General features: G+C 39.5%; 1 protein-coding gene across 2 annotated transcripts in view; it reads right to left on the bottom strand.

The window, feature by feature from the left end:
* LOC310958077 (calsyntenin-2-like) overlaps positions 1 to 23,783 on the bottom strand; it is a 159,191-nt gene that overhangs the window by 46,600 nt on the left and 88,808 nt on the right. For both annotated transcript variants that reach the window (XM_083928883.1, XM_083928882.1), the window contains exons 3-4: positions 3,311 to 3,506; positions 217 to 328 (exon numbers count right to left, since the gene is read on the bottom strand). In XM_083928883.1, the coding sequence (XP_083785009.1) occupies positions 217 to 328; positions 3,311 to 3,506 (308 nt within the window). The remainder of the gene's footprint in view (positions 1 to 216; positions 329 to 3,310; positions 3,507 to 23,783) is intronic.

The following is a 23,783-nucleotide window of genomic DNA, read 5'->3' as shown; positions in this document are numbered from 1 at the left end:
TCTAACTGGTATGACAGGCAATTTTATTTATTGTGTCATATTATAACAAAAGTCATCCCAGGGCACTTTCCATATAGAGTACATGAAAAGATTACAGTCCCAACAAGATTACCCAAGAGCCAAGGAAACAGTTTCCCAGGTTTTCCAGCATGCTTGGGAACCCTGGTAGCAGAGCCATCTAAATAATATTAAGTTTAAAAAATAATATCTAAATACCTGCAAAATGCTGTCGTAAATTTTGCCCTCTGTTACAGATGCCTTGTAAAGTGGCTCCCGAAACACGGGGCAGAACTCATTGACGTCATCCACCTGGATGTGAACCACGGCCCTGGGAGAAGGAAAGAAAGAGGGAGCACAGTAGGAAAGATGCAAAAAAGTTGAGTGGAAATGATTGATGGAAAAAAGGAAAATAAAGGACACAGGGAAAGAAGAGATGGATGGAGGAGAGAAGGAGAAATCACTGTCAGAGATGATTACAATTATAAGAGGAAAACAGTTTCTGTGCTTATAAAGAACATAGATTTTTTCTGAAAAATAGGATTGAAAAGAGGTGATTAAAATGTACCTCACCTAAGGTCTTGTTTATTGTTATTTATTCTTTGTGAAATGGTTTCCAATTATCATCAAATCAAACTTTTATTTAACAGTCAGATCCTACAAAGAGACACATTGTTTTCCAAGGTTCCAGTTTTTTCTTCACTATCTCCTTCCTTCTTCGTCTGACGCAAACACACACATAAACACAATCTCATCTGTTGGAAGGAACTTCTTTTATTAACTTTGCATTCTGATAACATTTGTGCACTGAAAGTATATTAGTGAAGCAATAATTCAGATCATATCAGGACATTTTCTTTGCTGGTGACCTTCTCCTCTGACAACAACTTGCAGTGTATCTGAAGAAGCACATCTGGCTAGTTAATGGCATAGCTTAATAATGAGGACTATTTAGAATGTCATGCAGTGATAATGTCTCTCACACACACACACACACACACACACACACACACACACACACACACACACACACACACACACACACACACACACACACACACACACACACACACACACACACACACACACACACACACACACACACACATTCATCATCCACTGGTGAAAAACATCACAGATCCCTGAGCTGATAAATGTATCTCTCTCTCTCCTCCTCTCCCCCTAGTACCAAGCCTGCAGCTTTTTTGCAGCTCCTTGTATCTGACCAGGGGGTTTGATTTGTTGCTGTCCATGCCAATCTGCCCGTCTGTCAATCTCATTCACATAGCACTGCTACACATATACTAGTAATAGGCCATTAGGGGGACATATCCTGAAAGCAGAACTGCAAGTCTCCGCTGTCGTACTGAGTTCTTGGGACAAAGAAAAAAGAAAAAAAGAAAGAAGAGAGCATAGAAACAGCCAGGACAATATCGAATTATAGTTTAAAGTTATTTTCCTCAGAACTTTGAGCTATGAGTACAAAATGTACAGTTTTTTATTTTGTAGCAAACACTTGACATATTGGTATGTTTACTTATGAACTACTTTTAAAGGAATGGATTATTGGATAATATGTATTAAGAGAGATATAAGTTACAGTATGTCTGCCTGTCATGTATAGGGCCATGATTGCATTTTCTCTTTGTATAGACAACGAGAAATGTGACTCCAGTGCTACAGCAGGACTAGGTCGTATATGTGGATCTTACAAACAAACATACACACACACATACTCCAACACAGTCCTCTATCCAGGGTCTTGAAACCACAGGTGGATTGTATAGATGATTGAAGGGATGCTCTAAGAATGCTTTTTCAAAGGTGATTTTAACTAACTTACTTTCAAAGTTGTCAGTTTGTTGTACTGTTCAAACAACACAACTTGCGGTCTTGTGTCAGGAGTCTTGAAGTTGTTGTGGTTTTCACACCACCAGAAGGAATCCCTTGTGTGTGTGTCTGGTCATCTAAACTGGAGCACTTGCTCTGATAGCTTGTCGCATCAAGCACAGACACACAGAAATGATAATGGAGCCGTTGTTTGAATAGAGGAGACATTGCTATTAGATCATTTTTTTAATGTTTAAATATTTGAGTGTTTACACTCACGTAACTAACTGTGTAGCGATGGATCACCTATCTGAAATCTCAAATAGGTGAGATAGAGATATGGATACACTTTTGACCTCTTCATGGTTGTGTCAACAAGTTCAGATCAATTTGAGTCGTACTTGCAAATGATACAAAAACCTGGGCGAGCATCCTATCCTTCCCATGTTCATTTGTATAAAATGGGTAGGAAATACACCAGGAACATCAGTATAATGCAGTCTAGCCCAGTAGTGAGATGTTTTATAATTGCATTGTTGCATTGCATTGTTAAGTTGTTAACATTGTCAGGTGTAAATTCAATACATTTTTAATGCTGGGTTTAAAGAGTTGCTATGGTATCATATCTTTCTCTTTATGTTGGTGAGGCTCAAACTAGGGTCAAGTTTTCCTCTGTTTTTCATGTTAGGATTTGTGAGAACTTAATAGGACAACACATTTGTAACTTTGGAGTTATATATTCATCTGTAATGTGCATAATGTTTCTGTTACTCGTCCGCCCACTTTAAATCAGAATTAAATTGACAGCCAAACAAGTGAAACTTGCTAAGATAATGACTAATTAGCAGTCTTCGACAGATTTAATACAGGGTTTGAAGATGATTACCGTTATATGTATATATATATTTTCAAAGTTGAGTTTTAAGCAGCACAAAAGAAGGTGTCAGAGATACTAGTAGTAAGCCTCATACAACCTGTAAAGCTAAAACAAACTACAAAGTTATAACAGATTGAAGTGGTATTTCTTCATCATCTTATCAGAAATTGAACATTTCAGCTTCAGGCAAAAAGAATGTGGTGCAGGGAAGTGTATTTTATTCTATTACACTGCAACATAATCCTTTGGCAACTGGTAAGATCCCAAGTGATTTGATGAATCACACTGATCTGAATGAGATGCAATGCAAACATATGTATACAATATTAGGGCTTACCATGTGGTTATTTCATGTACACCATTTATTTATTGAATTACCAGAAAACATGTTATATCCTAATATATGTTATTACCGAGATATGGCCTATATCAGGGAAGAAAGATTTTGGCCATATCGTCCAGCCCTGATTACACATTGGACAACAAGGTGTTGAAACCAAGTCATCATTCGAGCAGGAAAACACAAAAGAACATGCTTGACTAAATCTGTCTTATTGACGGCTAAACATATACCCACAACACATTGACAGACACCGGTTAACTCACTTGTGGGATTTCTTCCAGTCGGCCCCGCTGGGTCCGGCCCCACAGTCGTAGGCCTGGATTATGAAAGTATACTCTTTCTGGCTCTCACAGTCCACAGGGCTACTGGCCTGCAGGACTCCCTCTCCTGATGTGCGATTCAACACCACTGCCTCAAATGGAGCATCCTGACCATAGATCTTAAAGGCACAAATCTCCCCTAAAAAGACAAGAAAATATGCATAAATGATGTGATGTTTTATTTCTACAATTACATTCACGAAAGAAACAAATAAAGGCAGCACTTTTGATAATACTGAAAGAAAGAGGGAAAGAATTAAATAAAGTGAAAATGAAAAGTACCAGCACTTTAAACACTTTTATTTTTAGACAATTTCGAAGATGAAAGAAGTTTGTGTGAGCGTTGGACATGTTCAATACCCCTAATGTTTATCCCAGAGAAAAAGAGAAATGAACCACAAGTTTTAAAGAAGAAACACAACAGGCTTCAACACGTCTGGGTGCTTACTATGGAGGCAATCAGCACATTAACTATCAGACTTAAAGTGAGAAATTAAATCTGAGAATGCAATAAATTTCCGCTTGAACAAAATTACGGACATGGGAAACATTTCTACTAAGTGCACATTATTCGTTCACTCATAACATCCCTGGTAAAAGCTTTAGTTTGCTGCTTTATTTGTTTCTTCTTTTATTTATTCCTGTCATTTTCTTAAACCCAGCAGTAGCTCCCAAATAGTTGGGAGTGAGACTGGATCAAATCATGGGTAACGAGGTAAAAACCTCCATAACAGTACATACTGCTGACATTTACTTTCAATTTCAGTTACTGGACAGTGATCTTTGTTTGCACAAGCTGCTCACAAAACCACAGATACAGCTCCTGGGGTGTAGAAGAGAGAAAACTAATCCCTGATGTGTGTCAAACTGTGCCAGCTCAACAAAAGATGAAATTTGTAGTGGTCGACAGATATGGGTTCAATTCTGGGGACGCACAAGCAATTGCAAAATTGACACAAGTGGGAGTACTAACTTCATTTCACAGCAGCCAAACTGAATAGGCTGACTGAAGTCATTTTTGGTTAATCTGCCTCATGAGATCGGCATTGGTCGATGACGATTAAGTAAAAAAAAAAGAAAAATTCCTCAGATAAATTGGTCTATCACAAGAAATTTGTTGTGTCCGCAGAGTGTTCTAAAATACGCACTCGGGTGAAATCCCAACATAATTGTGCAGCTTTTGCAAGACCTGCAGAAATAAGACAAAAAAAACCTAATATTTAAATTATTTAATATGCATACATTGCCGCAAAATTGGCCCTTTCAACCCAAATGGGCCTTGTGGCAAACATGCATAAACAGTCCAATTCACAATGACACACTTAAAGGTAAACTATAAGCCTCTTCAGAGAGTTGGAAGTAATGAATGACATTTACAGTGGCTGTCCTATTCAAATCCTACCATCTTCTTTTACATTGTGAAGGTTTGAAAACACCAACAGCACTGACACTGAAAAATGAAATCAAAAATATGTTTTCTGTCACAATTAAATTACTTGCCTGAAGTTTTGAGAAATGCCTCCACACCTCACTTGTGAGGACTTGTGGCTGTGTCTGAAATTTTCATTTTTCTTTCTCTCTGTGCCTCTGTTCTCTGTTTCATTGTTCACTGCCTACTGTGTTCTTAGGCGCAGAGGCAACATTTTTACTTTGCAACACAATCAAAAGCAAAAAGCAAATTGCATTGAGCAAAAAATAGTGGAAAAATGGCATGTTTACGCTGTAAGACGGACAGCTGACAGATGGCAGTTGCAAGCGATGCACAATTTATGGTGCTTCAGCAACCGCCATTCATTCTATATGAATTTGCCCCTGAGTGCAATGTCTTTGTCTAGTGTGTGTTTGTGTTTGTGTGTGTAGATTTAGTTACGAGTCTTGAATCATCTGTGCAGTTTATCCCCTGCACAAGTGTTCATTTCAGGGATTTGGGAAATCTTCTTCCACAGGGAACAAAAAGCTGTAGCGCTCTGACCCTGTGCTGGCTGATATCTCTCAGAACATAGTGGGACACAGCAGAGACAGAAAGCTTCCTTGCGGTGGGAGTTCTGCTGCAGGCTCAAACACTACTGACAAATATAAAGAAAAGGTTCCCTTTTCGCCACTAGCTTCTTTTCCACTTCTGTCCCCCTTCATCTTCATATCCCACTGTGATGTGCACAGTCTTTTATTTTCTCTCTCTGACTTCCTTTTAACCTGATTCAACATTTTTACACCCCTTTCTTGGTGAAATAATGATAAAGCCAAGCACAGTGGGCTTCAAGGTTTGATCCAAGACCAGTTTTTAAAATGCCTAGCCCCTTTTAGGTGTTGTCAAGATGAAGGCCCCCAATATGGCTGTGTGGTGTGTGATGTGTATTTATAGAAAAATGAGAATAAACACAGCAGGTGGTATGGAAGAAAGGTGATAAGCATGGCCTTAATCATGCCCGCACATACAGACAGACAGAGCAAATATGGTCTTAGATGGGACCAAAGGGAAAGGAATCTTCTTTGAAAATACCAGTGATTATGATATACTGCTGCATCACTTATACATAAACTTTGACTTAGTGGTGGGGAGCAGGAAAAGGTACTTCCACATAATAGTTTGGGGTTGGATGCAAACCCATTTTCCGCTCCATCTACTGTGGCAAATTCATTTTTCTGGTTTACATTTTACAGGAGAATGTAACAGAGTCATGGAGTGGAGGAAAGATAGAGAGAGTAATAGAAGAAGAGCGGGAGAGAGAGATGAGGAGGAATGTGATGTGCCAATGTATATGTAAATGGTAATGACAAAGATTTCAGACTAATTCCTACTGTGTCAGCAACTGTGAACTTTAAGCATACACATACACACTTTCTCTCCTGCCATTTAGTTTGCTTCTCACCAACCCCCAACCAGAGGGAACACTATAATTCCACCCTGTTGTGGTGTATGGATGAAGTGAAGTCTAATCTTTTGGCCTATACGTCATGAGGAAAAGGGGGCTCTTTTCAAAGTAAACATCATAGATTTTTGCTTCGGGGAATTGGCCTGTTGCCATGACAGATTGAGAGCGAAGTGGGAGAGTCAGCAAAAAATGGTTCGATAATAACATTCATCTAAAATAGATGGTACTTCACTGAAAGCTGGAGCAGCATAAACTGCATTGACAGAAAAATGTCAAGTTGTCAGGGAACATGCATTTCATGGGATGTTAAATAGCCAATATAATGGAGACGGACAAGATGAATACAGTTTAGGAGAAAATGATGCTACAACATTGTCAAAAGGAGCCAAAGTTACCGTAAGTAACAGTAGTTGACAGAGTATTTCATTTCTTACAAGCTTTTTTTAAAATTATTTTTAAATACTTGTAGGATTTAACAATTGCTTTCACTTCATTTTTTTTATATGCATAGCTGTTTTTTGCTATGTCAAATGTTAGGAATGAGGATTTAATCTCAAAACTCCAAAGTCTAACTGGCTGAATCAGCTTTACATATTTTCCTGAAGCCCATTTTCATAGATATACTGCGTGCCGCTTGGCATTACTCTCACGATTTTGTGAGCCTGTTTGTATTGATCAAAGTAAAAAAGCAAATCACCTATGCTGTATAAAACTTTAAGCTCACAACTTAATTCGATCGAACTAATTTCCATTAAAATGACCTCTACAACTACATCCAAATAGTGTCAAATTAAACCAAAACGATTTATTATAATAATATTAATGAACAAAAGAATAATAAAAACTTGTTAACTTACATCAAGGCACTACTCGAAATAATTCAAAGCAGAATTAGAGTTGTTCGTACAAGTTGTAAATTAAAAGAAACACTTTCATGATCAGTCTAAGAGGACTTCTACATTGCTTGCATTTCTGAATTTTCCCATGTTCTCTTTACGGATCAGTATTTTTTTCTGTTTGTTGGCTGTCGTGGCTCATAAATTGTCTTTGTGTACGATATTATTTATAACATTTAATGACATTCAACAACAACTTCAGTAGTTTTTTCGAAGAAACTTTCTAAATGTACAAAATTAAGCGATTAAATAAAATCAGCCTTATTATTACTGAGTTTAGTAATCTTTTGTCTCTGTTTATCAAGACATGTTTACAATGCTCTTAACTAGGCTAAAATGAACTATGAATAGATCATTTAAATTGAACAAAACAATAAATACAGAAAAATGTATTCGTATTTCAATACAGCAGAAAAAGCACAGGTGTTACTATCAACATAAATGAGGGCTCTGCTTCATTAAAGCACCTCAATACACCAGCATGCATGAACCATTAATTTAAGGTTATTCCTTCAGACCTGTGATTAAGACAGGTCAAAATGATGGAACCTTAACAGTAATTCACAATGAGAACCTAAACGTAATGTGAATTTAAGCTAGCCCCTTGTCCCAATTCACAATTTCTACATCCCTGATTCCTCTCCTCAACTCATCCTCACGTTTTAGTCCGGCCCAGGAGACACACGAGCAGAGGAGATGAGGAAGAGACACGATGAGAGAGGAGTCGAGGCAACAGGCATTTAACAAAATGAGACAAGACAAATCCTTGCCGTGGAGCAGTCTCTTTAAAACGACCTCAATTAAAAATAACGTGTGGCATTGAGGATCTGTCAGATGGGCACTGTCTGTCGGAAAATCCGGAAAAGAAAAAGAGCTAAGGAGCAACGTTTCAGTTAAGATGTGACTGACATACTGTGAAAACTTCTAAACTGCAGGTAAACCATTATAGTAATATAAACAGGGTGAGAATAGTCATGAATCTCTGTTTTGAATTAACAGGGCTGATCTTAGAAACAAGGTACAAAAGAAGTCCACACTATAACTTCACCAACATGCTCATTAAAACACAAGCAAGACTCAATGTATTTTATAATAAGACAAACTGGGGTCATGACCTCTCATTTAAATAACTGTCTTCATCTTCGACTGGTGGTCTTGGGCGTTTCACCCCCTGATGTTAGGAAGACAATTATGTAAATAGAGAGACTGCTTGAAGCTTTTTGGGTTAAAGGTGAGGTACAATTATCTATCATCGGCATGAAAATGAAAGAATATGTCACGCTGTCCAATGACGTGGCCCGCAGGTAACATGACTGGTAACAAATTAGGGTGAGGAATGAAACCTTGAACTTATGTGGAGTGACAAGCGAATACTTCACCAATTAGTGTCCTACAAAAGGAAAAATCAGACATCTTTAGATTTTAGCAGTTAATAATGTGATGTACTGTATCACCTTACATCATGATTGAGATTCTGTGACCCGCACAGCAAAATCTAAGATGACTTCCAAATTACTGAAAGTCTCCAGTGAACCCTCTTTCTCAGTCAAGCTTCAACAGAGAAAGAGGAAATGTAATCATGTTAATTCCTCTTCTTAATCAAATACTGTTGTGACTCCATCTGGTGTGTCTGTGCACGATTGTGTGTCTCTGTGTAGAGCACTAGATATAAAAGCTCCTGTATGAAGATTTGACTCTGTGTGTGTGTGTGTGTGTGTGTGTGTGTGTGGAGCTGTAAGACCTTGATTAAAGTGAGTTTCTAAGCAGACCAGAGTATCAGAAGGTTTTAAGCCGATTCCTTCACTCCCCTGCCTTTAGTACTGAGCTCACACTCAACACTCACCCCTGTCCATCTCAATTAATCACTGGCTTACACTTCACCCTGCTGCTGACCCACAGATACACCCGACTACACACACAAACACATGCACACAATAAACAACATGGGAACACACACATGCAAACAAATACTGTATGTTATGCACAGTTAGCTCCAAAGATACACATCATGGATAAAAAATGAACATTATTTTGAGGGTAAAGGCCTTTATTACAATGTCTCAGATCTTAATGAGACATACATTATTGTATTGCCATTGTATTAATGCAGCTTTTGCTTTGCTTTGTGTTTTTTCATGCTTAAAGCCAAAAAGTATAGCTCTATTTATACAATATATCTCCTCTTTCTGGTTGTGAGGTTGGCTGTAAATGACAGGACATGTGTTGTAAATCTTCTCCTGCTCTTTAGACAGGAGAACCAACTTCTCAATTTGTTAGAAGCTTAAAAACTTCTTCCTGATTGAATAGGTTTGCACTGTCATGGCAGCCTTAGACTGTACTTTTATGGACATTGGCCCTCATTTATCAAAAGAACGTACGGCAGAAAAACGTGCGTACGACCATTTCCTGGCAAACATCGGCATTTATCAATTTGGACGTGAGCGGGAGCTACAATCAAATCTCACGTCAGGTCTGAGATCATGTACGCACATTTGAGCCTGTGTATTTGCGGTGCAGCTCAGCAAAATCTGGCTGAATATAATGAACAAACCTCAGCTGTCATTAAGCATAAGCAGTCAAACATTAATAACAGATCAAAACGGATTCTTAAAAAGAATAAAAAAAACTAAAATTGTGGTTGGAGCAATTGATTGTACTCATGTGCGTCTGAAGGCACCATCTATGAATGATTACGCATTCATCAATCGCAAAAACTACCACTCGATAAATGTACAGGTGATTTGTGATACCAAGCTATCGCTTTTTAACGTGTTGGCCAGGTGGCCAGGGGACACATACGATTCTTTTATATTTTAAAACAGCTCGTCTCCAGCCCCCCGCGAACCCGACAGGGACAAGCGGTTGAAGATGAATGAATGAAAAGGAAAGCGCACTGCAGAGCCAAAGTCATCTCCTCGGTTAGTGGCTATCCTTGATAAATTGCATTAAATCAAACAAGGTATCAGATGATTAACATGTTGGTATGGTTCTTCTAGGTGACAAAGGTATCCTCTAAGGGAATAACTTATAACCCTGCTGGCAAACCCCGCTACAGAGCAGGAGCGCAGGTTCAGCAGTGCGCACACACGCACACGGGTCACAGTGGAGCACTGCTTCGGGTTGACTGCCTCCGTTATTCTTTTCCATACAGCGTTTTTATGGGCCCCTTTTATTCTACTATGAAGACTGCCAAAAAGCACATCTTTATTTTGCTCCATCTCGGATGTCAGGATGCAGATCTGTGTGTTGGAAACCTTTCTTTTCTAACCAGTGTTTCATGTTTGACCTCAGTGGGCGAGGCCTCCGAAACCAGGAATATTTAAGGGCGTAACATTTTAATGACGATCGAATTCAGCCGCCGCATTTATCAAGGCCCGCTCATTCGTACACTGAGATTGGTCAGATACGAATGTTTCATAAATCACACGTTGGTCCTTTCCTACGACCAATTCTGCGCTCAGATCTGCGCCCGTTTTCACGCAAGATTGATAAATGAGGCCCATTGTGTTTAGGCTCCCACTGTTTTATGCACACTGAATTACGAGTTTTATTGAGTAGACCAGTACAATCAAATGCAATTCAATACATACATACATACAGAACTACATACATGTACTGTATATATACAGGAGACAGAGTATTAAAAACGGCTCTCTTTATAATGCATTCCAATAACACAACAAATCCTCCGCCCCCAAACCAAATCCTGATTAGGGTCCCCAAAGAGTCTAGGGCTGGCCCTGATGACCATAAAAACAAATGAGCGTTCACAGCCTTCCTCTAAGGTTTTCTCCTGTTGGCTTTGATGGGATTTTCTCTGTACTGTCTCAAGGTTTTTGATGAGGACACGATGATGGCACTGAGCAGCAAGCGGTTAACTGGAGGATAAAGCTGCATTCACACTGACGGCCAAAATACATTGGGAGCGGATGTGGCGCGACACGGCTGCTTCAGCATGCCTGCAGCAGAGCGGGTCCATTATATCCACCTGAAGCTGCTACACAGACCACAGAAAATGAAAGATGTGAAAGTGCCAAACGGCTCAACTCCATTTTTATGTATTTGTCTACAAATAAACCCTACAATTATCACCTTGCAGTTGTATGCCTCTGCCAACCGGTCAAATGACAGTTTATATCCAAACTGTTCAGACCTACGTATATGTAGAGGAGAATTGAAGGAATTTAACAAAAGATATTAAGTGTATTTTTTGTCTAAACATTTCACACACACACATGTTCAACTTGGCAGCACAGAAAATCTAAGCAATCACCACAGTTTCAAGATAAGTGTCGCTGTACAGTATCTGACCAAATGTCTCCCCCCTTTCTCCCCCCTGTTCCTGAGTTATGGCGCCAAATGATGGACCGAAACAATAAGATATCCCAGGTAAGTTGACCATTGATCTTTCGGATATAAAATGGTATCATTTTATTCTATTATACACATGAAATGTGAAATATTGTCATAATTACTGTAGGAATGCTTGAGTTGTGGCCAAAAATGCCTTTTGTGGGTGACCTTGACATTTGACTACAAAATCTAAAAATCTGTGCCACAGTTGTGGAAAATCCCTCCAGGGGTTCCTGAGCTATCACATTCACGAGAATGGGAAGGATGGACAGACAGCCCCATAACATAATGCCACCGCTGTCAACGGCTCGGAGGCATAAAAACGCAGCATCCTGGGGCATAAAGTTGAAACACGAAGGCAAAAAACAAAACACAAGCACTTACCCCCGGTTGCCTGGGAGTTCATGTACTGTCAGCTGTGCTCCTGCACACAGCACAGTCTTTTCTTTCTTTCTCTGTCTAGCTGCTGTGAGTTGAAGCTACCTTCAAGTGCAGTTTGAAATGCCAAGAGCATAAAAATGCTCAGACAGAACACAATTGTGAAACATCAAGGCTATTTGTGCTGCATTGGGGGGGTTAAAGTACCCACGTACACAGCAGGGCTTCACACAAATGGCCTATTTAAGTGACACTCCCATCGAATCAATTCTGTGTCGAATCGCTGTAGTGACTGAGCCTATGTCAATACAGTGGTGCCTCTGTAGATTTGTCACTATCTGACGTATGGTTTTTTGAATCTATACTCATATATATATATATACACTATTTGAGACCAAAAGAACTGGAGAAAAATTTGAGAAAAACTAAATATCCATTTGCTACATGAACACACAACATGATCTGTTTAAAGATCTGCATGTGCACACAAAGTCTCTCACTCTTTGATACCAATGTATATATATACGGTATTGACTGAAAACAACTCTTTACACCGACACACAAAACAAATCAAGAATGGCCTATAGGCAGCATTCAAATAATTTATGCGTCTGACGACATAATGTTGTCACCAGCATCTATTTTCCCACCTCATTCCCATCCAGAAAACTCCACAATCAAGTGTTATTATTACTGTAAGAACAGGCACAGGTAAGTATTCACACAATGCAGCTTGTTTATGTGCATTGGTACATGTATTTGTTGACTGGCACAGTCAAAGCAGGCTCACAGTCAGTTAAAGAGAGACATGCGGGAGCAATTCATCACCGTCTCACTGGGCTCCTTCAGATAGCCGGCCACTTCCTAATTGCATTTGGGAGATTGTCGCACTATCCACTTGACCTTAGGGTGACAAATCAACAATTTCACACGCAGGCACGCGCGCACACACGCACACACACAAACAAACAAACACACACACACACACACACACACACACACACACACACACACACACACACACACACACACACACACACACACACACACACACACACACACACACACACACACACACACACACACACACACACACACTTTGCAAGTTATCTATTCACCCAGGACTGCCGGTAACTTGGACAACACAATATAGCAGTGGTGAGAATTCAATAATGCAGACAATACACATTCATTCTGCTGGGGGCTTTGGTGGTCTGCTGTGCAATTAGTGTTAATTGCAGCTTCTGAATTTGTGGGATTAGAATTCATCGGATGAACTGTGGCTGTCAGTTTTGCCTGTTAATTGAACTGCGTGAAGATGTAGTTGTGTGACTTAAATGCTGAAGCACTGAAAAGCCCTTTTCACATTACATTAAATTAGCTGACAGTTTTATCCGAAGCGACTTACAATAAGTGCATTCAACCTTGATACCACCCAAAAAAATGCATGAATCGAGTTCATAAAAAATCATCAAATAAGTGCTTTAAGAGAAGGTTTTAAAAAAGGATACATATAGTATTTTTTTAATTAAATCATGGGCCTAGATGCAGTCTGAACAGGTGAGTTTTCAGTCTGCAACAGAAGATGTGTAAGGTTTCTCCTGTCCTGATTGTCAGTATGGAGCTTGTTGTCAATAGACAAGTGTTGAAAACTGACAAAAAGGAGAGGAGTGTTAACCGCTGAAGTCTGGCACAACAATGAATAGTTTAAGTGCGGCTACTTGTGACTGAAAGATCATGGATTTGAGTGTCATAACAAGACTGTGAAATAACTTACAGTCAGCTAGGGGCTTAACAACACATTTCTCCAGTGAATTATGTAAACAGAAAAAAGGTAAAAAGGTTGTATGTCAAGTTAAGCAGGAAATTGTGCAAATTGTGTGTGGGTCTGGCAGAGCACATCAAACGTTGGACCACAAAGCAAGCCTGGTTTTTCACTTCAGCTGTTTACAGAATTTAAAAAGAAAACTCAGGGCATGAGTATGACAATAGAGCTCTCATGCCCTGGCCGTGAATGGAAAAAGAACACCAGAGACATGAGCACTGTGGAGGATACCACTGACATGTAGTACAGGAGAGGTCAAAGAGATACAACGAAGCGGCAGGGGAGATAAAGGAGGAGGAGGGGGAACGATAGAGAGATAACTACACTGTCGGAGATATGTAATGCACTTATAAATATCACTATCAACCTTTTGAGAACCTCAGCGTGCTTACCCTCCTCTTCCTCACCTTCTCCTCCCCATGTGTCTTCCCACTTCCTCTGTAGCAGACTGCACAGCAGTGAGCAATTATTCAGCTCTTAACATCAGCACTGAGATGTACCACTCAACCTTGCCCTTCCTTACCCCTGACTTACTCACAGACTCTTGTTTCTTCCCTACTCTCTCTCTTGCCTCTCTCTCACCGAGACTTGACTACTGTAACTCTTTCCATTATGGCATCAACCAAAAGTCATTTTTCCGTAGGTAACTCGTTTCTGCTAGTAGCTTCCTACTGGTTTTAACAGACGAAACATTGTGAAAACTTTGACCAGGGAAGAAGTCAGTAGGTGTCATCCTCTGGTGGCCATAAATGTCTGTATAAATTCTAATCTTTGTTGATTTCAGTAGTTATTGATCAGTGGACTGACTGGCAAAAATCAACATCCATGGAGCCATTCCAATTTCATGTGTTAGGAGTTAGGTGTCCCAGGTTCTTCTTTCTCTTCTATACTTTTTTTGTCTTGTGGGTTGATTTTATGTTTAGAGATTGTTGAGGTGGTGTGGTTAAGCTATGAGTAATAAAAAGCACAGAAGGAAATTCAACGAGGTGAACGCATCACTGAGACGCTCACAGTGGCAGAGTCAAACTACACAACAGTCACACTGTTCTAGCACATGGACACCTGCAATATTGTTTTTGAGGATCCATCGAACAACAACCTTAACTGAATGGAAGTAAAACGACAGAGCTTGCCACTCACAAGTGTTGAGACCAGCGGTTGTGGGGCCTCAGTGAAGAGATGAGTTAACCATCCATCAACAGGCCTGCTACCTGGGTAACCTAATCCTAGCTCAACCTTCTCTCTCTGGTTTCTGAAAGCAGTGGTTACATGTGCTTTCCGTATTTTCAACCTCTTCAGCTCACTCCAGGTTAGGACCATTAATAAGAGCCACAGCTTTAAACGCCTACACCCAACAATTTTGTAACACATGAGGAATAAAATCAAGAACTTGTGATACTTGTTGCCTGCGGTATCATTTGTAATTTTTCAGTGATGATTAATGAAATTACACAGGAAAAAGATCTGCATTTCATTAACATGACCTCACCCTCACCATTGTTTGAGGTCAATCTGCTCTCCTAGTCAAGCTTTTCATAACCAACATCGGTTCATTATCTTTTCAACTGAATCATACCTCTCCTCTCCTAGGTAACATCATTCTTTTCTTTCTGTATTTCGGACACCCCTCTGCTAGACTGTGGGTCGGTTCAGAGATAATCACATACTGCCAGGTACAGCAGGGAGTCTTCATAAGCCTCTGAGCTGTAAATGTCACAGTGCCTCTGACTACGACCTCTGTCAGCTCCGCAGCTCACTGAAAAGAAAAGGACACGGCCCACTGGTTTGAAGAAGACACACACTCACATGAATACATACACACACAATTTCAGTCTCATGCTTCACTGCAAACAAACTAGCATGCACTCACACACAGCCAAAGCAGTGATGATAGAAGAGAAAACATCACATTTTTTTTCTACTATACTTTACGTATACTATTTGTGTACGCATGTTATATGCCGTGCAAAGCATGCAGCATTACAATATATGTTAAATGATCTTAACATTTGTAAAATTGTTTTGTTTGGATGCATGACAGAAAAATGATGCTAAACATTTTTCTCTATTCTTTCTATCCCAATGTCGAAAAAGCAGCAGCCGAACAGCGTTACAGGAATATTTACGACATTTTGTCGACTCTATGCACATTATGTTCATTCTGCATGAAAATTCTTAATAGATAACAAAATACTTTTATTTGTCAAGTATTTGTAGAAACATATGGGATCAAAGTTTCTACAGTTTTTCTGTGTTTCCCATATCTGCCATTCATGCTACCTGATGATAGTTACCATAAGCTGTTTTCTGGGGTTAAGGTCCTTGCAGCTCAGTGGTGGTAGTGAGGGAGGGGCTGGATTTATCCTGCCATAGCCAGAGGATATAACCAGCAACCTTTAGGCCACCATTGCCTAAAAATAGTTTGCCATCTTTGTTCAGCCTACATGTTATTATTTCATCACCTTCTTAAGTACACGCACAACTCAAGTGCTTTCCTCAACCTTTGTGCTGTAAAGTGGGTCATAATTATCCCAGGATATCGTACCCGTGGCAGACAGAATTGCATAGTGAAAGTGAGCCTTATGGTGAACTAATCTAAATACTGGGAGTGTCACATTGGTGGTGTCATTTTTCTATTGTGCATATGTGATCAAGATATGAAATAACCTAAATTAGGATAGGATATTCTGGCCATGATACCCTAACCTGACGCCGTCAGATGGATTGATTCGCATAATTCACATTTGCTCTGCATATCCATCTGGCAACTCTCTATTGGAGATATTTTGGGAAGGGGCGGAAATACTGGTTGCTGATAGGATAAATCTACGCCTGTAGGTGGTGATAGACGGATGATTTATTTAAAGTTTTCTTCTGTCTGAAGAGTATTATGGAACACATGCCCAAACCAAGCTATATATTAAATTATCTCTGGTACCATTCCTGCCTTGTTAATTGAATGGTAAGAAAAAAAACAGTACGAATGCCAAATTAATTTTGAAAACTGACCTGTTACCGAGCCCAACATAATTCTAATCATGGAACAATATTAAAGATATATATACCTCAATATATATACACAGATTTAAAACCACAGCTAATCCAGGCTGGGGTTTATATTTAGGTAGGTAGGTATGGGTATGATAGTGCACACTGCATATTAATACACCTTCATGAAGGTTAGCCTACACTCACTGATAAAAACTTGGTCGACAAAATAATAGAAACACCAGTGTGATGTAATATATTTCAACAGCATCACAAACTGCATCCTCTGAAATGACAGTTGAACAAACACCTCTCTAAAAATGCAGTTTATTGGACTTTAAAATGTTTTGGCGTTTGCTACTTCAGATGTTAGTAGAGCTTTTGTGTCACTTTGCAGTTTTATACAAACAGAAGGAGGCATTGCTCATCTCCTCTTGAAATCAATGAGCAGACAGCCCCAAGTGAAGCTCGGCAGAAATAAATGTATCCGTCTCTTTTGTATCACGCACTCTCTCCCCTCTCTCACCCAGCCCTCTGTTTTCCATCCATCACTGATGAATGTTTGGGTACACAATCATTTTCAAATTATCTCTTAAAGGCGTTTAACTATAGCATGAGTTAAAGCAAACACAACATCAATGAAATCTGCCAGGTGGCATTTGAGAAAACCAGGAGACCTTTTGCATGCTAATGTACGCTTATTAAAATAACATAAATGAACTGTCAGTCAGGTGGGCCAGCAGGGTTGAGGTGGGCTATGGGATGAGACCACATGCGGCACGTAAATTCAGAGAAAACATGTTGAGGAGGTAATGAGCAGTGTAGTTTTGATATGCTGTGGAGGTTAAGATAACCTAATCTGTCATCTTTCATTGATCTCTGCATGCTAGTTATGTTTGTCATAACAGACGACAGGCAACAGCTCATGCATGCATCGCTGTCATGTTTGATAATCTGTCAGCTCTTCAAATGAGGAAAATGTGAAGGTGTCTGTTTTTAGAGAGAATTACATTCATTTACACCGATTTCCTACCATGAATCACAGTGTGGAAGTGTGTAAAGAGAGAAGTGTGAGAAAGAAGTGCTAGTTTGTGTGGATTATAATTTTCTTTGTCTCTTACGTTTACTCTGATATAATTTACAAGGTAAAGTAATTAAACATGCTTGTAAAAGAAAACATACTGTCGACACAAAGCACCTGAGGGGAAATTGTAATCTAGGAAAATGAATCTATCTGGGCATCAATTATTTGCAATCCTAGAAGGTAAGCATATAGCTCTTAGGAACACATGTATTCAGACACATAAGAAAGACAATTCCAATGTGGATAATGTGCCAGACTGCCAGAGGCCATTTTAACCATCAAAACATGGTGCAAGAATGACTTTTTCTTTAGAAGTGGACAGATCTGTATTTTTCCATTTATGGACTACATAATACCCCACCCATATGGCCTGTGAGCTGATGAAATCCTCACCTCGTAGCGACAGCCCTGCTTGTGATGGAGCAAAATGACACAAAAAGGTCACCAAAAGGTCTTAGAAGGGCAGGAGATAGTTGGTATTAGACCGTCTTCATCTGCTTGTGCCATGGGAGGAAGGGGAACATAGATATGGGATTTTCCATTTATTCCCCCTCTACTTTTGCCTTTATTCTCAGTTACTTTCTCACAATTAGCAGATACAAAGACATCCGCACGGCTGATATACTAGATGAAAAACCTGTGAAAGAATACTAATTAAACCCCGGGAAAAAGATCAGCAGTGTCAGTGCTGTCGAGCTCAAGTCGTCCCGCTTTACATACCGTGGCTATACGGCTCATATGGCACACATGAGCACAAGACTGCAGTGAACTAAATCTTTGTTGATACCTCTAATTATTACATGCAGTTACCATAAACATCTCTGCTCAAAGTATTATATTTTAATACCCGTTGTTCTGTTGTGTTACTGGAAGAAAAGCACCACTTCTAATAGGATGGGTCAAATGTGGAATCTCATTCTTAGTACGTTGTGCTGTGCATACATGCATGTGACAATAAATAACACACATATAAACATACAGTAAGCACTCAAAGAGTATTTAAACCATATTCACATTTGAGATAATATCGAATAAATAAATATTTTCATCTCCGGTCGTTTATAGAGATGTTCAGATGGTAAATGTTTTTCTTCCCAATGGTAAATCCAATACCTGAACAAGCTTATCTACCGGTACCGGAAAAACAAACATAAACTGTATATTATTTGTTTTTAATAGCTGCATACTACCAACCCTGTGTGGAAGTGATATCATAACTATCATTGTTGTGGCCTGGATATGGTTATACATACAGAGAATGAATGCCCAGAACTTCTTTTTATTATCTAGTTTGACTACTACATAGTAGCTTTTTGGAGGGGGCTAAATTACGTGGTATCAGATCGGTGCACAGACTTGCACACTCACCTATACCGAAACCAGCATTTTAGGCAGTATGAGAGGGATTTGTGATGCTGGTATCAGTACAACTATAGTCATTTACCTGAGCCATTCCTCACGGGAATATTCAGACACATCAATATCTAACAGCACAATGCATATATATCAAGCAAACATAAACATACACTGTTAAAGCCTATCCAAACATAAACATAAACTTTCCACAAATAATGCTCCTAGAGATATCCTTCAACAGAAGAAAACAACACATACACACAAACATGGCCCCCTTAGCACAAGACACGATACACAAATCAAAACAGGTCAAATATATATTACATTAGTGCTAAACTGTGTAACACTTTATTTGATCCACTTCACAAATCTAATAGTCTGCAACCCATATGAGACAACATCTGATGAATTTAGTTATCACATCTTTAGAAAGATGTTCATAAACAAACAAATCTTAAACAGGAATATCAACTTTTTAAAATAATATTCATTGTCATATAACATATAATATTATTTATAACATTAAATTATTTCATTCACGACCTCTTTAAGGGGGCGACACGGTGGTCAACACTGTCGCCTCACAACAAGAGGGGTCCTCGTTCAAATCCCGGCTGGGGCACTTCTGTGTGGAGTTTTTGCATGTTCTCCCCGTGTCTGCGTGGATTTTCTCCAGTTTCCTCCCACAATCCAAAGACATGTGCGTGTTAGGTTAATTGATGACTCTAAAATTGCCCGTAGGTGTGAATGGTTGTCTTTCTCAATGTGTCCTGCGATAGACTGGCCTTTTTAAGCTAACAATATTCACACATTCACAAATTATCTGTGCACAGAGTGATCTCTGATTTAAAGGCAAATTGTACTATTATAATAATAAGATTATTATTATAATTTCAGCATCCAATCAGGATGTCAACAGAGGAAAAATGGCACTTTTTTGTTTCATTATCACTTTATATCCTATGCACGACAATGTTCTGTTTATTTTTCCATATTTCTCTAAAATGGCCACTGATGTTATAGAAAATAAGCTTTGAGAGACCTTTCTCACACTAGTTCAGCATCTCAGTGACATGTAACAGCATTTTCCAAATACTTAACTTCATACAATATATCTGTATTTCGAAAAGTAATTTCCTGCCACAGCGGTCTGCCTGGAGTCATTTGCAGCTAGTGCAGAGCCAGGAGAGTGGCTGTGAGTATATGTTAGCTAGGACTCTGACTAAGTTCTACTGTATCCAGCACTTGACTGATGGCCCCTGACTGCCCTTATCCATTATACTGTCACTCTTTTGGAATTGCCTTTCACATGTACTGGCACTTTTGGAAAAGTGAATACCACTCCTTTTTGTCCAGACAGCTGAAAGAAGGCAGAGTGGCAGGTGAAGACACACAAAAATCTCATTTCACTTGCAATCAGATCATGTGGGACCACTTCAGAGGTGATCTAGCTTTGCTCTTTGATTGGTATGCCAAAATGTGATATGTGTGAAAATACATTGGATAAATAAATTAGGAGTGGAAAGAAAAATGAAGTTGCTGCAAAAATATGACTATATACGGTATAACTGGTATTCTCAGAGAGAAATGAGAACATAAGGCTGGGTCTCATCACACTCTACATGACATGTGGAAAGTACGTCACTGAGAAATGAATGGATCTCGAAAAATATATAAATTCAATTCTGGGCTTTTGTGTAGGCTTTTAAATCCATAAATCTATAAATACAGAATATCTAATTGTGCTTTTAGCATACTCCCGCCTGTAGTCTCGAGGACATAAAAACCTCTTTTAACACATGCACTGTAAAAACCTGAACTTATCTATACGTTACCTGGAGGAGCTATATGTGAGGACGCAAACGTCCAAATCAGCTGAAGTGGATATTAAACAAACTTTTACCCTGCCTGCTTCCTAGACCAAAGTCTGTGTAATTTCCTTTGATTGAGTCCATGTAAAGCAGCTCATTGACCAGAGTGTTCACAGTGAGCAAGTAAGCATGTTGATGACATGTCTATCATGTGGCATGAGAGATGACGGGATTCAGGAACTTCTGTCGGTAAAGGCTGAAATTTGTGACCAAATGACGAACCGGCTATGTGACTGTGGTGTACACAGTGTCATGTTCTGCTTCGTGCATGCTCTAACCAGGTGCCATCCCTCCCCTAAACCAAGAGTATTTCTAATAAGACATGGACAATCTCCTGTTGTGTTATTTTCTGCATGGTTGGAGAAACTATGGACTATGTCTGCACCAGATTATGCTGACATTATCTGGAGTTCATATGAGAAATTGCCTTTAGCTAATAGCCTTCCCAATGCATCAGGGGCAGTCTCTCCTGCCCTCCACTCTGTCCCTGTGGTCGGGCCTGGTGACATGACAGCTCATTCCTAGACACTATTAATGATGGTGCTCCCCTTTTCTAATGCTGACTATCATTTATCACCCAGAGCCAGACCAGCCATCACTCTTTCACTAAATTACAACCTGCTGCATGAGACATAAAATAGGGTAATGGGCTGAAAATTAGCCAATTATAATCATTAAACTGCCATAATTGACCCTGGAGACCCATGTCCAGCAGTTCACACCCTGCCTTAAGTTTATGTGTGTGTTTGTGTGTTTGAGCCACTTAATTAGGAGGAGATTGGACCATGAGGATAAAATCTAAATTATTGAACATCAGCAATCTAACAGTTGACTGCCAGTAAACTGGGAGCATTTTGGAGGTCTGAATGGCTGAAATGGCTAACCGAGTAGAAAACGATGAAAATGAGTATCAGGGGGAGAGATGCTGATGATGTGGGGGAGTGGAACAAAGAGGGACTAAAACAGGGGAAAAGGGGGACATTGCTGACATTAGATGAAAAACAAAGTTGTATTCCAATCATGTCTCCGATGCCAGCAAGGCAGTATAAATATGAATGAGTTATGTTTACTATCTAACTCTGTAATCCACCACAGTTATAAGTCTACACTGACAATTTTCATTTTCTTCAATCTTTGCAGCCATCTGCAGTATTCTGCATCATCTCAGTGTTGCGCACTGCCATGCCATAATAACACAGGGCAGATCTGCAGGTTAAATTCTGGGCAACAACCACACTGTTGCAAAAAACCCCACTGAAACCATCTTGCTTACGTGCACATTAACATGTAATTAGTCCACTGTTTCACTCAACAGTATTGGAGACATTATGATAAATGGTAGATGAAATAAAACTTCTTTATACGTTAATAATTCGCTCAGGACCATCCGTTCCTGAGTCTTTCCCCAACGTCTCCATCCAAAACACAGTGTAAGCATGGGGGCTGCCTGCGTCATCTTCTTTTTAATGAATCTCTGGCCTGGAGGTCCTCATTTTTAATTATAACACAGGTAGACGCTTGGCTGTAACGACCAGCGTGATGGGACAGAGATTGTTCAGGTTAAATAGTGAGAAAGAATATAATAAGACACACCAATCTTTTGTACTTACAAGTCCTTATTTAACCTTTCTGTCTTTTACTCTCTCTCTTTTACTCTCTCTCTCTCTCTCTTTCTGAAACACAGATATATAAGCTCAAGGTCTTTCAGGCTGAATAATTGAATAAAAAATCTCTTTCACCTTGACAAAAACAGCAAGACATCCATCAGATTTAACCCAGATTTTTTTAAACCGGGCCTGTGACCCTGTGTCTAAACCATAGTTCATCATCCTGTTTTATACAGTGAGGGGAAAAACACATCCTGACAAGACTATTTGCATTTTTACACTATAAAAACTAACATGACTGTCAACATGAAAAAACGAAAACACTAAATCACTAAGAATGTATCTTAACTTTTAGTAAAAGTGTCTAATGTCTGAACGTCAGATCTACATTTTGTTTTATTAAATTGGGCTACAGCTCAAATTGTTTTTTAAAATGTTGAGTGATTGTATCATAGGGCTTGTGTTACTTTAATTAGACAGTTGTAACAGAATGTGCTCCACATAACTAAGCATTTTCAATATCTAATCATTTGGTATCAGAATATTCACAAGTGCATTAAACCAAAGGTGCGAGTTTGAGCTGGATTGGTAACAGAAGAGTTGAAGTGACATAAATATTAATACAATGAAATTCAATTAGGAGGAATGTGTCATTTTAGAAAGATATAGACAAAACAAAGCACTCATTCGGGGCGCCAAGTCATTTGGTAAAAGTCTCAAGCAAGTCCCTACAGTGGCATTTGCTCTAAGACTGCAAGGGAAGCTCAGCTTCCTCTAAGATGTCACAAAAGCCTTCATCTTTTGTTCAGAATCAGCTACTTATCACAGGTAACCGGCGCAACTCCCTTCTCATTCATCCCCACAGTCAGACGCTCAGCGTCCCTGGGGGTCTATAGGACAGTGGGCTGGCCTGGACGCTCGGCTTCTGCATGATGATTGGACGAGCTGTCTGAGGTGGAATCCTTTTTTGATTGGAGCATTTTCAAAGTTTTTCATTCCGTTGTTCTGAACTGATCCGGAGACTTTACTGATCCCCAGTGACTTTGTCTTTGTTAAAAATGACTAGCGTTTGGCGACTCTGTTATGTCACTCTGCGATTTCTTTCCCAAACGAGCGGGGGAAACTGCGGAGCTTCTCCCCCGACACGATCACTCAGACCAGCAGCCCAATTCTTGGTCAGTTCAA

The sequence above is a fragment of the Echiichthys vipera genome (genome assembly GCF_963691815.1).
Source record: "Echiichthys vipera genome assembly, chromosome: 15".
NCBI lineage: Eukaryota > Metazoa > Chordata > Actinopteri > Perciformes > Trachinidae > Echiichthys > Echiichthys vipera.
Note: the sequence above shows the minus strand (reverse complement) of the source record. Positions and strands in the feature narration are given on the sequence as shown.